The sequence below is a fragment of the Emys orbicularis genome, chromosome 6, assembly GCF_028017835.1.
Source record: "Emys orbicularis isolate rEmyOrb1 chromosome 6, rEmyOrb1.hap1, whole genome shotgun sequence".
NCBI classification, from domain to species: Eukaryota; Metazoa; Chordata; order Testudines; family Emydidae; genus Emys; species Emys orbicularis.
Genome location: NC_088688.1, coordinates 60,109,313 through 60,124,204, shown reverse-complemented (window position 1 = coordinate 60,124,204; position 14,892 = coordinate 60,109,313). Strand labels below are relative to the sequence as shown.

Genomic DNA, 14,892 nt, shown 5'->3' with positions numbered 1-14,892 from the left:
TGCACTAATTCAGGATCACTATTCACACTAAGCCATAAATAGCTTATCCAGTCAATTATTGCTGGCTCTTTGGACTAAGATTCAAAAAAGAAATAGTCTAAACATATTATTTTAAATGGCACATGTGACAAATTTAGAGCGTTCTTGTGCTTTAAGGCATTGAGTGGGGGTGGGGTGGCTATGTATGGTTGCAGTTGGAATCTCCAATAGGCACTATGCCTCCTTTAGGCATGCTCGCTATCAGAGATCCTTGATATAAAATTTGTTAGTCTCTAAGGTGCCACAAGTACTCCTGTTATTTTTGCGGATACAGACTAACACGGCTGCTACTCTGAAACTTGATATAAAGGGGAAGCTCACTCACTGCTACACCCCCTGAGAAGGTGCAGAGTGAGTTCCCTTTCATGGCCAGCCTACTCACTGCGAGAGGTGTGTGCAGATGTGTGAGATTACAGTTTTGTCCTGCCGCTGCATGGGGAGCTGAAAGGGTAGAAGGCTTCTTGTGCCTTCTTTTCACAGTCTGTACCCACGCAGGATATGGTCACCATCTGGTCTTTACATTATTAAATTCTTAGGGCAGGAACTTACTTATTTGTCTCTACATTATTATTTTAGTGGTAATTTATTGACTGAAAATATAGAATCCTCTTGTAAATTTCATGTCTTGGACAACAGTTTACATCACTTCCTGGTTTTAATATGCTTTATATACTTAACATACAAATTAAGGGCTAGCTTTTAGTCTGTGTTAGAGGCTGCTTTGTACCTCTGCAGCACTGCAGGTCAAAATTGGAATCTTGCTTCAATATACTGTAGCAACTGAAACTCTGGTGAGCGAACATATGTAGTTTTCTTTAGGGCTGATGGGAGTATCTGTGTCCTCCTGCAGAGCAAAGAATATGTTCCTTAAGTTTCTAATGTGACATCCTCTTTTGTCATTATACTTTATAATATAGAATTATGGTTTAACTTCTTCCTCTGTAATGATGTATGCTATGATGTTAGTTTATAACTCAATGTAAAATAGACCAGAATTTTCACCTTTTGTATCTACAGCTCTGTCTTGACTTTTGTGTATGTACAGATATAGAGATAAATTATCTTTTAGTATAAAGAGGTACAACTCTACTTCCATTTACACCAGCAGAGAATTTGGCCCATAGTTTGGATGTTTGATCATGGGGTTATTAGGCAGGAATTTTTGAGGTCTAAGTCTGGTTCTGCCATTAACTCTCCAAGTGCCTAGAAAGTCACTCTCTCTCTCTCGGTGTGTAAAATGAGTATAATATTTACTTATCTCACAACCATACAGTGAAGATTAATTATTAATGTGAGTACAGTGCCTTGAACACATAAAACCTTAAGCGGTAGGAATCCTCTCTTTCTCTCACATATCAATCTACCTGTCCACCATCTATTTAAATGGACAGATACGGGCACACATGTAGTACAGTTACACATAACGAGAGAGAGATGCATGTGCAGTATATTAGATATACTAATAGTTCAAAATCACTATTAGGAAACGCTATGCTGATGATAATACAGCATGCACCCTGGGTCACTGCGGTGGGCCATTGTCATAAAGAAGCAAGTTAGCATGAATTTATTCTTGGGATTGAACGCTTCTTAACCCTCCTGATGAGCAATGTAAATTAAGTTCAAAAGGTTGTATGTTTCTCAGGTTAACTGTAAATCCAAAGTAAGCACTTGAACTGTATTTCATAGCCACCACTAGAGCTGGTAAAAAGGATTCCTTAGTTAAAAATATCCTAGAGTGAATTTTGAATTACCTTTTAAATACTTAAATTGTCAAGATAGCATTTTATACAGGTAGAGGTTTTCAGTGTCTTATTCCCTAATGTAGGTCAATTAAAGTTATAACACTTTCTTAAACTTGAATCTCTAGATCAAATGATTTTCTAGTTGTACATTTTCCTTCTGTGCATTTATTTCAAATGTTAATAAACTTTTCATCTACAAAAGGTTTACTATTGACAGAACAAAATTCTTCCTTTTTAAATTATGACAACTACTACTGTTTCTATCTGTAGGTAGTGGAGGACATGCTAGAGGACGAGGAAGAAGAGGATGACAGAGATGACAAGGTAATTATCTTTCCTAGCACTTGGGTACCTGGGGATGGGAGAATTTAGACATGACACTGTTTTTACAGACAGTTAAAAAAGGAGTTGAAATGTTTTAGTCCAGAAAATTGGACAGAGCTGTTTATCATCCTAACAATGCTACTGTACGTTGTAGGAAGGGATAGAGGACTATAAATCCTCTTCTTTTTTTGTCCAGAGCAGGGTCAAATATTTTTCTGCCAGGAACAAAAATAATTCAGCTTGTCTGGAACTTGATAGCTCTTGTGAAGATAACTGCAGTGACAACTGTTTCTGAAGGACAAACATTTGTCCTGTCTTGGGTATTATAAATAGGGCTGTACTTTAGGGGAGGAAATGGTGTAAAAATAGTAACTCCACACTGGTTGAAAATGGGATATTGCCATCTGTAATTTTCAGTGAATTACTTGGTAGAAGAATGGCTGGTATGTTCTGCACTCTGTATGATATTTAAATAATCACAATTCTCATAGACGTCTACTTGATTTGGAGCTGGCATTGTGGCCCAGCAAGCTAGGAGACTGTTGCGGATCTTTCAGCTTTTGAGAATACGTGGTTCAATTCCTGGGCTGCTGGTTGAGTTGAGGATTGCAACCACAGTAAATAACAGCTCGTTTCCACATCTTATTGAGCCAAGCTATGGGACTGCTTGGATTGGTTGTCCCCTGGGGAGAGGGAAAAACCAGAGGGAGGAAATTAGAATGACCTCGCACCACTGAAGCAATGGAGTGATGGAGAGACAAGTGCAGTGAAAACAGCCTTGTTGTCTGTGGGATTTGCATACCAAAAAATGAGACATGAAAGAGAAAAAATACAGATTATTTTAAAACCGCTTTGAATTAAATACGGACAATTTTGACCTTCACAAATGTTCTCCCTAGTTCTGTTATAATAGAGCAATGAATTCTTTTTTTAAGAGAGGAGAAAAACAGTGTATCTTAATTTATGCCCTTGACCTTTGTTTCTAGTAGAGATGTACAGTTATATACCACTGTAAGAATTTGTATGCTGGCAGCAAGTATTTGAAATGTCAGAAAATTCACTGTGATTAGTTAATCCCCTGAATGATTATTTTTCTGTTAGCTAACCCAAGATTTGAGAGAGGATAAAAAAAAAAAGAGTATTTCCCTCATTCTATTGCTAGTTCAAACATTTTAGAATTGACAGAAAGATATGTGAAATTCTTCTGTACATCGTTTAAATCGTTAGCTACATCATTTTGGAATAATCAAGCATTGTAATAACATTCTCCTTTTTACAAAACACATATGTGCTAGTTTTTAGCACTAAATGATATGAGCATACACTTCTGGCAATAAAACATGATTTATTGCAAAGGTCAATCATGTAGGTGTAGAGAGCTTGTATTTTAACTCAACATGCAAGCTCTGAATCATCATTTCTCTTCTGATAAACACTGATCTGCCATCCATTTATGGCCATTTTCCCCTGCTTGTTGCTGCTTTATTATTAAAGCAATTATAAGAGCTTCATCCCAGTAGTACAGTATACATATTCCTGGAAATGTTAGTACAGTAATTTAATAATTGTAGTTTGTCAGTCTATTTACCATTTAGTTGGGGGAGGGGGAGGTTGAGTTATTAAACAAACGATAACCCTTTTTTAAAAAGCCCTTTACAGTCTAACTAAAGTAGATGCCAAACAGAACATACCAGGTTAGAAATAACACCAAATCTCTGGAGCTGTATCAATTGTAATCTAGTGTTTAGCTGTCTGAAACTGACACCAGGGTTCTAACACACTTACAGATATAGTTACCAACATTGACTGAAGGTGAGTGCTTAAATTACTGTGTGAATTCAGTGGTAGTCTTTATTTGATGCCTAAGAGCAGTGCGTTTCTTATATGAAAGGTATGTAGGTTGATTTCTATAAATTCAAAGTCTTGTTTCATTAATATGTAAGTTTTATTTGAGCTCTTGTAATTCAGTATGCTATCATGAAAATCACATCTTGAATGGAAAAGAAAATGACATACATATTTTTTATTTAAAAAAATGCTTGTACTGTACAGTGTACACAGTTATTCTTAGAATGGACATTTTATTTCAGACACTAAACTATAAATCAGACAACAAAAAGCTTTTTTTTGCCAGTTTCCTCCTTCAAGTTGTATCATGTACTGTTTATTGATGATGAAGATTTTTAATATTGGTGTGTCTGAATTGAAGGAGCACAGTGTTATACTCCTTTTTTAAATTCATAGATTCCTAATCTTAAAGTTTTGTGCATAATGAAATTTGGTGAGAAAACAAATGCACATTTTGCAGTACTGGCAGGTACTGACCTCCAGCTGTCATTACTTCTGTTTTCTCATATGGTATAATAGTAAAGTCAGGTCAATGGGTCCTCTTATAGGATAAAAGTAAAAAGATTAATAAATGTGCCAAAGCCTCACTTTAATTGAACCTGAAGCATATGTTGCAAGTATGTAAAATATGTCCCAGATGTTTAACCATGGCCAGTGTCTTTGCTTTCCCTGATTACCACAAGGCAGCTATTAGTCCTGTAACCTTTGGACTTGGGGGTAAATGGGGTATTACATGGCACAAAAATAAAACACCTGTTTTCCATTCAATAAAGACCCCTGGCAGGCTTTGCCTAAGCCTATCCATATGTTTTCATTTAGCAGATTGTTGTGCGATTATGAAAAGTGTCTTTCTTTAGAGCCAGTATAGATATTAGTCACTTACTCACAATGAAAGGGCAACTCATTGGCTACTTGATGAGGTCCGTGTGGGCACACACTAAAATAGGTTATTGGATGTGTGGTGGAGGGCTGTTTTTGACATCCCTATATAAATTGCAGAATCACAGAAGTGATAAATTGAGACTGATAACTATCCAAATGATTATAATTAGCTAAAATAATAGTTTGTAAAATCTTTTTATTAATAATGACCTTTAGTACCTGTGTGGAGTTTAATTAAGGTTGGCAAGGTACAGTTGTAATTAGGTTGTTGCTTGTTTCCTCAAACCTTATTTTGGTTTTGTTCCAGATTTACCATTTTACATTTTTATTTCACCTTGCAGTACAAATAATCGGACAGGCAAGATTAAAGATTTAAGGTCGTGTGATGCCGAACACTCTTTTAACTAGAGGACATTAACATTTGTTTTCAATTGAAATATGATTAATACTTAAAAATGGCAAATATACTTAATGTTATATCAGTTACAGTCTACTGTTCAACAGTGGGTCACCACTTTCTTAATAGTATTACTTACTAATGTGCTTTTAAGAACTGAAATGCTGTTGCAGTTTTCTGTTTGGTTCAGACATTTGTCATAAATTTAATACTCATGTTTCAAAAAGATAACACTGCATTCTGCATTCCATATATTCTGTACTTTTCAATAAACCTGTGCCAACCACAAATTTACAGTTGGATCTTATTTTTTTTTACCCTGTTCCAAACTCTGACTCTGTGGTTAATACAGTATCTTTGCAAACAAGGGTTAGTTAAATTACTTGGAGTCAAGTTATCAACAAACCATAAAATGGCTTTTTACAGTGTTCTGTAGTAATAATATAGTGGTTTATGTGCATAATTTAGTCATCTAAGTAATGAAGTTAAGATTTCTTTCTGTGGCTTAAGAAGTTTTTAGGCATGCTTTTCATATAGCTTCTTATGCTTTTAACAAGGTCCAGGCAGTCACAGGGACTGATGGGTGAGGTGATGAGCATCTAGCTCAGCATTTTGCGGGAGGCACTCAGCACTTTGCAGAATCACACCCCCAAATAGTAGTAATAGTTCAGATTTGTAAGAGGAAAAAATACGTGAACTCTGGATTTTAACTATATTAGTTAAAAAACTTTATTAAAATATTCAGGTCATTTGCACCTTCAGCTTTTTTCTCTAACCATTTGTACTTTGTTTGGAAAAATCTCTGTAGTTCTAAGTCAATGTTATCATGTATGGAGATAACTTGATGCTATTATAATGAAACATAGTTGGGTTAAAATATATTTTTAAGCTTTTAATCATAGCTGCCTGGACATACCAACTTTGTTTTCAAGCCCAAACATGTTTGTAACCTGCCTCAGAAGCATGGGGGTGGGGTGGGGAAGGGAGATAACTGTGATATGATATAAAAGAAAAAGATTCTCATCTGTCAAAATGGCAGTTATTTTCTATAAAAAATAAATGCTCCATAGGAAAACAGGTAAAAAAAAAAAAAAAATAGGGGAGGAGATGGAAAGGGGATTTTTTAAAAATTGAATGGAAAAATCTTCAGACACACTTATGGTTTGATTCTGATCTTAGATTCTGTACATGTATACCACCATAAACAAGAAACAATATATGTGTTTGAGCATATTGAGTGTTTGAGCCTCTAACCAAAATTGTAACTGATATTGCTGTCCTCTGAAAAGTTAGTTAGGACACATACACTTATTTAATATATGTGATTGAATAATCTGAAATAAATATGTGGCTAGAATAAAAGTGAAACTTTTTATCGCTGTATGCCAATTATTCATTTAGGGTGATAGTCAAAAAATCACCATAAATTGGGCAAGTAAATGGGCTTTATATAGTTTTCCTACATAGGGGAAGGTATGATGAAAGCCACTACCTCTAACAAAGGGTCCAGGTATGGCAAAGCCAGGGTCCCTTTGCCTCTGCTGCTTCAGCCTATAGGCTGGAATAGCAACTGATGTTCTTCCCTGGCCCCTGTGCAGGGGTTTTGTGGCCACTGCATCCACACTGAACGACAATCCTGGAGCTTGCCTCCCTGGCACCCCACTCCATGTGTCCTTTCTCTCCCCGGTCCCCAGAACTACCACAAGGCATGTGGAGCTTTGCATGAGCACCTCCCAAAAAAGCAAATTTCACCCATGCTTCTGTCTGGTATTGGTGCCCCCTCTGGTATTAGTGTATCCTGGACATATTTCATAAACACAGTATATTCTTTATGGGAACAACAACTGAGAAAAGCCGCCTCAGATGGTTAGTCACTAGGGAGCCGGATTCTGATCTCAGTTATACCGGTATAATTCTGGAGTAACTCCGTTGAAGTAATTGGGGGTGACTCTGGAGTTACACCAGGTGGCCCGCTGACTACATACGGATAACTCAGATCCAGATGGAAAGTTCAGCACTCAGGGATATCATGTGCATGTGTGATAGTCTCTGGGGGACTTTGGGTCCATAAACTATTGAATGGATTACACTCATTCATATATGTAGTTTTTTCACCTGTGACTAATATAATATGGGTAATATTCTTCATTTATTAAGTAATCTAAGTATAATTCAATAAGCTATTACATCAAATGAAGACCATCTCTAAATTATGCTGTCACAAAACGTGACATAATTTTACCCCTGCAAATTTTTTAATTTTTAATATTATTTCCTATGATAACTAAGCAGATTGAAATGCCTTTTTGTCTAGGGAAGGATTTATTTTTGTACTAACTACTCATGGAAAGGGGTATAAGCAATGTGCCTCTAGTACCCCTTTTGTGACTCAAAAGAAGGGAAATATTTATTTGCCTCATCCTTGGGACCTTAATGTGAATGTAGGCCTAATAATTGTTTGACTCCTAAATTACAAAGAGGGCATTCATTCATTATGACATTTTAGAAACCAATGGAAAGAGCCATTTCTGACTCTCAGAGAAACTTATGAGACTGTGTTTAGGTTGAAGCACAGGAATGAGAGTCTGGAGATCTGGGTTCTATTCCAGCCCCTGCCGCATACCTCCTGGGTAGCTTCAGGCAAGTCACATAAACACCAAAGTTTGAACATTTTGACAAAGTTAGACAGACATCTAAATCTCTACTTAAGCTCTTTTGTGGTTCCCCGCCTTAGCCTTTCCCAAAGCTTATTTGGCACAGTGGTGGATTCAGCCTGATATATCCAACTTGGATGGAATCTTCTGAGCTGAGCACCCAGAAAAAAGTGATTTTCAAAGACAGGCCCAGAGCATACAATAACCTTTTATCTAATTCTATGACAAATCAGAGACATTGTAAAACTGAGGCACAACTTTGGGGGACTATGATGGGGTGGGGAGTGTACCAGGTCTTTGGGGGCCCCCCAAAGACAGCTGTTACTAGCTGTTTTACATGCAAATAAGTAGTTGGAGAGATCAGCTAAACAAGATACAATCCTGACAAAATAAAACAAAAGAACATAAGTGAAAAATCACCTAGAGACTAATGTGGTTTGAAAAGACAAATTTAGCATTGTATAGTTGTCTCCATGAGGATAGAACTCCCCGCAATAGAGAGCAGCCTCAGGAGCTGCTGAGCTTCCATGGATTAGCAAGCAGAGAGCCAAATTTGTCATGAATGGAGTTCCTAAATAAATAGTACATGTAATCAGCTCTAGACTACTTCCTTTTCATTGTATGGATATATATGTAACTGTAAGAGCCCTATCATCCCCTACAGAGTGCAGTGCCTAGGAAACTGCATTTATAGTTTTTTTTCATAAAGGAGGAGGGGTGGTTTGCTCCAGCCACCCCAGCAGAAGTTACAGCTTCTAAACCTGACACATCACCTGTGATGTCTGGAGACCTTGTGCCTCCTTTAGAAGCCATGTTTCCAGGCTTCCAGGTTTCAATAGCCTCTGCCCCACATAACCAGCTTTCACCCCCAGGTGTATGTGTTCCACATAAGGGAGGGGAGAAGCATGTTAAAGCGCAGAGTTGGAGGGGGTACAGTGCTGCCAGGAGGAGCCAAATCCCAGGCCCATCCCTCTCCTACTCCATGGAGCCCAGTCTCCAGTGGCAAAGGAGATGATATGGCTCTTAATTGCTAATTTTTTATGGATTTTCTGTTTGTCATTTTGGTGCCATTTAACATCTGATACACACAAAACATTTTTAACATCCTAGTTCCCCAGTATTCACAGTCCAAACCAATGAAATCAGCGGCGTATTATCACCTAGGCCTAGGGCGGCAAATTTGCAGGGGCAGCAAATTTATAATAGCGGCATTTTTGTAATCACGGCATCAGTGACGCTGCAATTCTACCAATCATAGCGCGTATTGAAACCCCCAATGATGGCGTAATGTCATTTAGTAAACATACTCGCGAGAATCCTAAACATTAATAATATGACCCGAAGGAAGAAATTAAGCAGTTCTCAGTTTTGGATCCAAGTGCGGTCCCGCGCTATAAGCGAAATCGCGGTATACAGACGCACGTTCAAGCAAGGGTCCGCTGTACTTGTAATTTTATTTATAATAAAACTTGTAAATGTTCAATTATTTTAATGATATTTAGATTCATTTTAGTTCAAACGGATTTGTAAAAAAACTAAAACAAGTTCATATGGGGCCGGGAGCGGCAATTATTTCAGGGCGGCAAAATCATTAATCCACCACTGAATGAAACTGAAGGCTAAATTCTTTAAAGAATAATGGTTCCATAGTTGTGCACCATAGATATCCATTCCCCTGATCTACCTATATATACACGTACATTTATATAACTTTAAATTTAGAATTCATCATGTTACAGGATATGGAAAAACATATAAATGCTCACTAATTTCCTTACAGCACTCTTTTAAAAAATATTAGGTGTAACCCAGGCATTGGGGTGGTATCTGTTATCTGAATGATCAGTAAATGCATGTTTGAGCATTTTGGGAACAGACAAGGTAATATGATAGGCTAACATACAGCTGCGGCAGTCTGATAATGTAATGTTTTTATTGATTGTCTAACTGAGTAACTACCATGGGTATTAGGTTTGCTTGTCACAGCATTTAGTGCCTGGGGTAGTCGAACAAGTTACTTTTCCATTGAGTTGACCTAAAAGTCCCCCAGTCTTTGAATCAGACGCCTCAGATTTCATACATTGGCAATTTCTTTCCTTTTCGAATGGGCTATATTAGAGAAAATGTGTCACCTTTTGCACCATGTAATACCAAATCAGATCAGAATTCATGCACAATTGTGTCAGTGGAAATCTAATATTACAGACCTGCTTATCTCTAGATAGCACATGGAAAAATAAACTTACACAACTGACAGATTTACTTGATTTACAGATAAGTTATTTGTAAGTAATCAAGCTAAAGAATGTAACTGGATTATTTTCATACTTTTCAAAAACATCATCAGTAAAATGGCTGTTAAAGAAACAAAGCTTAAATATTTATTTTCCCCCTTTTCTTTTTTAGTTTGTTCAAGTCGTTAGGTAATAGTCTGGGATGGGGGGAGGAATATTTTACATTAGTGAACTATTGTTGTTCAAAAGACTAATGTGTTTGAAAAAACAAAATTTATATAATCCGTTTATATAAAAGTAATTCTAACATATGTAATGGCCTCTAAGTAACATGAAGTTATGAGAAAAAGTCTACTTGGAAGCTGATGCTACTATATCTTAAAATGATTCATTTTTATTTTTCTCTAATAATCTGAAAAAGTCAAAACTGCATCAGTAATATTGAAGCCGCCTTGCAGCCAATTAAAATAATTTAACATGAGCTATTCAGCAAATATGCTTTTTAAGTATTTTAGACTTAGGATTTCTTATGAATGTTGTAATCCTTTTAACTTTGCTATATGTGACTACCACATGTATTCTGTTACGCCTTTAGTGCACCATATTAGCTGTCGCTCGAAATTAAGTGCAGGCATGTTCTTTGTTGACCTTGAAATATTTCTTGATTAAAACTTTAAATAATGGTAACCGTATGAGAAGAGAGATGGCAGTCCCAGGGGAGACTTCCTTCTCTGGTTTGTGGCTGTATTATTTAATTTTTTGGGATAGTCTAACATATATAATGACATAAAAATGTCGTGGAGTTGATTCTGTGGAGTTCCAGCACTGTTATGTTGTCCCTTCTCGGTAAACAAATCACATTTGTATACTTTAGATCAACATACAGCATATAGGAAATAGCTCAGTCAGCTATTTCCCCAAGTTTAACATACACCCATGCATTTTGATAGTGGCGTGGTTTGCATAGTAATAGCTGTATTGTGTGATCACTTCTAGTAAAAACAAGGGTTTTCTAAATCTAATAACTCAGCTATGAAAATTTGCCCTGAATTGAAATGTAGCACATAGGATATTAGCCCAAGAATTAGGTTCCTTTAAATAAAATTTTGAAGATACTTGTTACACTGTTTTTAATTTATAGAAGAAGGAGGAGGGGAAGAAAAGAAATATCTGTTTTAGAACAAAGTATGTTCCCCTATCTTGAAAACTGTTATGTTGTTCTGAATTTTGTAGGTTTAGTCCATAAATATGGAATTATTTCCTATAACTGTTCTGAAGTGAGGCTTTTTTCCCCAATGACATTTCATAAGGATTTTTAGAACGTAGACTCAGACCGTATGAATGGCAGCTGCATTGAGATGATAGACCCTGATGGACTTGCTGATCAATAATCTGTGAGCTAAGGAGAGGTACTGCAATGCCTCAGTAAAAACTATAATTTTCAAGCAGGTTTAAAGTGCTTTTTGAAAGGGCCTAATTAGGAATTTACTCAATAGACCATTATGGGCATGAACAGTCTCAGGCAAATACTACTACTAATAATTCTTAAATTTTTATATCTTCAGAACCAAAATGGATAAATTAATTATTTGTAAGTCCATTTTTCAGAAGACATCTTGCAGGATTCTGTGTCTCGCCTCCTTAACTGAGACCAGCAGAAACCCCAAGCTCTTTGGCTCCAAAAGGCCAGGATGGCATGTTGGAGCAGTTGTCCTATCATCCTGTGAGCTTAAGGACAGCCCTTAGAACTGTCCAGTCAATTTCTTCTTGACCACAGTCAATAACTTAAACTGCGGCCAGACCTCCTTGTATCTGGCCAGCTTCGAATCTTGGCTGTAGCCAAGGCTCTAGCCCTTAATCTCTAACATTAGTGATTTATGAAATGTTGGTTACTAAAATCATGCCATGATTAAAATTCAGGGGACAGTAAAAATGGTAATCAGATTGACCTGATTGTGCAGGACTTTCCTTAGACTTTGGAACAAAGTCTGATGTATGTTCTGTGTAACCATATCAGATCATTGTAACTCTTAAGCATGAAAAAGTAATTTTTGAATACTGGAGTTTTCTGCACTGAATTCTGATTTTTCCCCCCATCCAATACATGTTTACTAATTCAGAAGACTGAAATAAGCTTCGTTTCTTGTTCTCTCTCTCTCTCTCTCTCTCTCTCCCTGTGCCCCACAGGCACAGAGGGCCAAATCCTGCAGTCCTCCTTCTAGCAAAACTCCTATTGAATTCAATAAGATTTTTGCTCCCATAAAGAATGCAGGATGTGATGCTTACTCTCCAGATACTTTGACTATAGAGAATGCTTCCTTTGAATTTTGATGACTATCAGTGAAATTTTAATACTGTCCTCCTAAACCTATATGAAACATTACTTGGGGTGTGTGTGTGTGTGTGTATATATATATTTATATTTATTTTGTGGCAGAGCTCTGACCTTGTCCCCATGGGTCCTGCGCTTCTAGGCGGTATATGCTAGCCTCAGTGACTCTCTGTGACCCTCCACATAGCCCTTCTCTCTCTAGGGCCAGGGTTACAGTCTACTGAGCCCTTTTCATCATAAGCCAGCAAGGAGGTTGGTGAGAGAACTCCCACAGTCTCTGTTGTCCCTAGGGCTTGTTTTAGAACAGTTTAGCCTCCTGTCCTGACAGGGGGCTGACTTCCCCTCCCAGGAGGTGTTCCTGTAGTGGTGGGTTGCAGGGAACCCAGGCCTGCCCTCTACTCCGGGTTCCGGCCCAGGGACCCTAATGGTAGCAGCTGTTAGCAGCCAACCTTTCACTGCCAGAGTTGCTACATTTCCCTGGGCCACTTCCCCACAACTCTCCTGCTTCTCCCTTCTTCACCCTTACCTTAGGGCTCCCTTATCAATAACTTGAGGGTGTCTTCATTAACCAGCCCTTCAGTCTCACTTCCTCTCCTCTGCCTGACTGGAGTGAGCCCTTTTTATAGCATCAGCGGGGCCTTAATTAGAGTCAGGTGGTCACATTAGCTTAATGGCCTCACCTGACTCTTTGCAGGTTAATTGGAGTCAGGTGTTCTCATTAGCCTGGAGCAGCCCCTGCTCTGGTCAGTCAGGGAACAGAAAACTGTTAATCCAGTGGCCAATATATCTGCCTTCTGCTATTCTGCTGTACCCAACTGGCCTGGGTCTATCACAATATATATATGTATTATGAAGGTTCCCCCCCTTTGGACTTTTTTCCTTTGTTCTCATTTTAACATTAAATATTACTATATAACATACAGTACTAATATGTTTTGTTCTCATAATTCCATTCAAAAGCCTGTACATGAATACAAGAAGAATAGGGCCAAGTTGTGCCAAGCCAGTATGTGGATGCACAAGATTGAGAGCAAAAGGGGCCATTCCCCTCTCATTCTTCCCCCTTTCTACCCCTTCTCCTCTACCCCATGTAGTGGGTAGGCATAATTCCAGTCCCTAATAAATAAAAAGACAAAGAGTGGTGTCATATGCCAAAATTATTAATAGCTCTTGGAAATGACAATTTGAAAAGTAGTATGGTGAAGAAATTATTTAGGAAAGTAAGAAAACAAAGGAGAAAATGACACTAGTTATTTACTATAGTTCACCTGGAGAGGTATAGAGAGAGAATGAACAATTCCCAGACCAGCTCTCAAAATTCTATAATCTGAAAGATGGTGTACTTATAGGGAATTTCAACTGTCCAGATATCAGTTGGACAACAACTACAGCAGAAAATGTAAACTCAAGATTATTAAAATATGCAGAAGATAATGAACCAGATTGTGGAGACTTCTATCAGAAAATAAGCCATCCCAGATCTACTTATTGTTAGAACTGATTCAGAATGAGAGAAAAATGAAAAAATCAGGAATTAGCTATCCGAGTCCAGCAAATTAAGAAATTTACAGAATATGGCAGATGAAGGATATTAGATTTCTGGAAATCAAAGTGAGGTACAGCAGTCTACAATTCCTCTGGAAAACAAAGAATGTGAGAAATAAGTGTCAGTCAGTGTAACTTCATAAGAGAGAGCACAAATAACTGAGGTTAAAACAAACCTGAAATGGAAAAGGATTTGACCAAATAAGATTACTCAGTCAGTTAAGGCTTTTAGGGCAAAGATAAGGGCAGCAAAGAAGTAGAATGCATTTGTTAGCCAAAGGGATTAAGGGGAATAAGAAGGGCTCTAACAAGTATAACAGTGAAAAGGGAAGTGCTAAGGAGAAATTAGGTCCAGTAATACATGAGGAGAGGCATAAAATTAATTATTTTAAAATAGCTGGTACTGAGCACCTGTGACATTACACCTCATATTCTTTATGGAAATATGCTTATGATATAGATATGGCATAACTGAGATATATTTTATGCAAGGTGGGTCTTGTAAGGTATCATCGAAAGGTTATGATTTACTGACTGTGATTATCCAATTTGTATGCATGTATCATTTCTGTATCTAAAGTTAGAAATATTGACTATGTAACAATTACAACTGGGTGTGTATTTTGGGAGACACCCACCAGACAACAGGCCATCAGCTTTGATGGGCCATTAGGAAGAAACAACAAGACCGTGAAGATACTAATCTCTCTCCTTCCTGAGAGGCGTCCCCTAGCTGTAACACTACTAGGTCAGGTGGTCCTGTCACCTGGTACTAAACACCATCTTGGACTTCTAGTAATTTTCCACTAAAAGGGGGAGGGGGAGGGTCAAGACTGGGAAACAAAAGATTCCTACCTTATGTAAATCTTATTTAAGGCTGGGGAGTAAGGCA

At 37.6% G+C, this 14,892-nt stretch overlaps 1 protein-coding gene across 3 annotated transcripts in view; it reads left to right on the top strand.

Annotated features, from left to right (window-relative positions):
• Positions 1-14,892, top strand: part of MCTP1 (multiple C2 and transmembrane domain containing 1) — a 497,445-nt gene that overhangs the window by 434,851 nt on the left and 47,702 nt on the right. For all 3 annotated transcript variants that reach the window (XM_065406109.1, XM_065406107.1, XM_065406108.1), the window contains one exon: positions 2,055-2,108. In XM_065406109.1, coding sequence (XP_065262181.1) covers positions 2,055-2,108 — 54 coding nt within the window. The remainder of the gene's footprint in view (positions 1-2,054; positions 2,109-14,892) is intronic.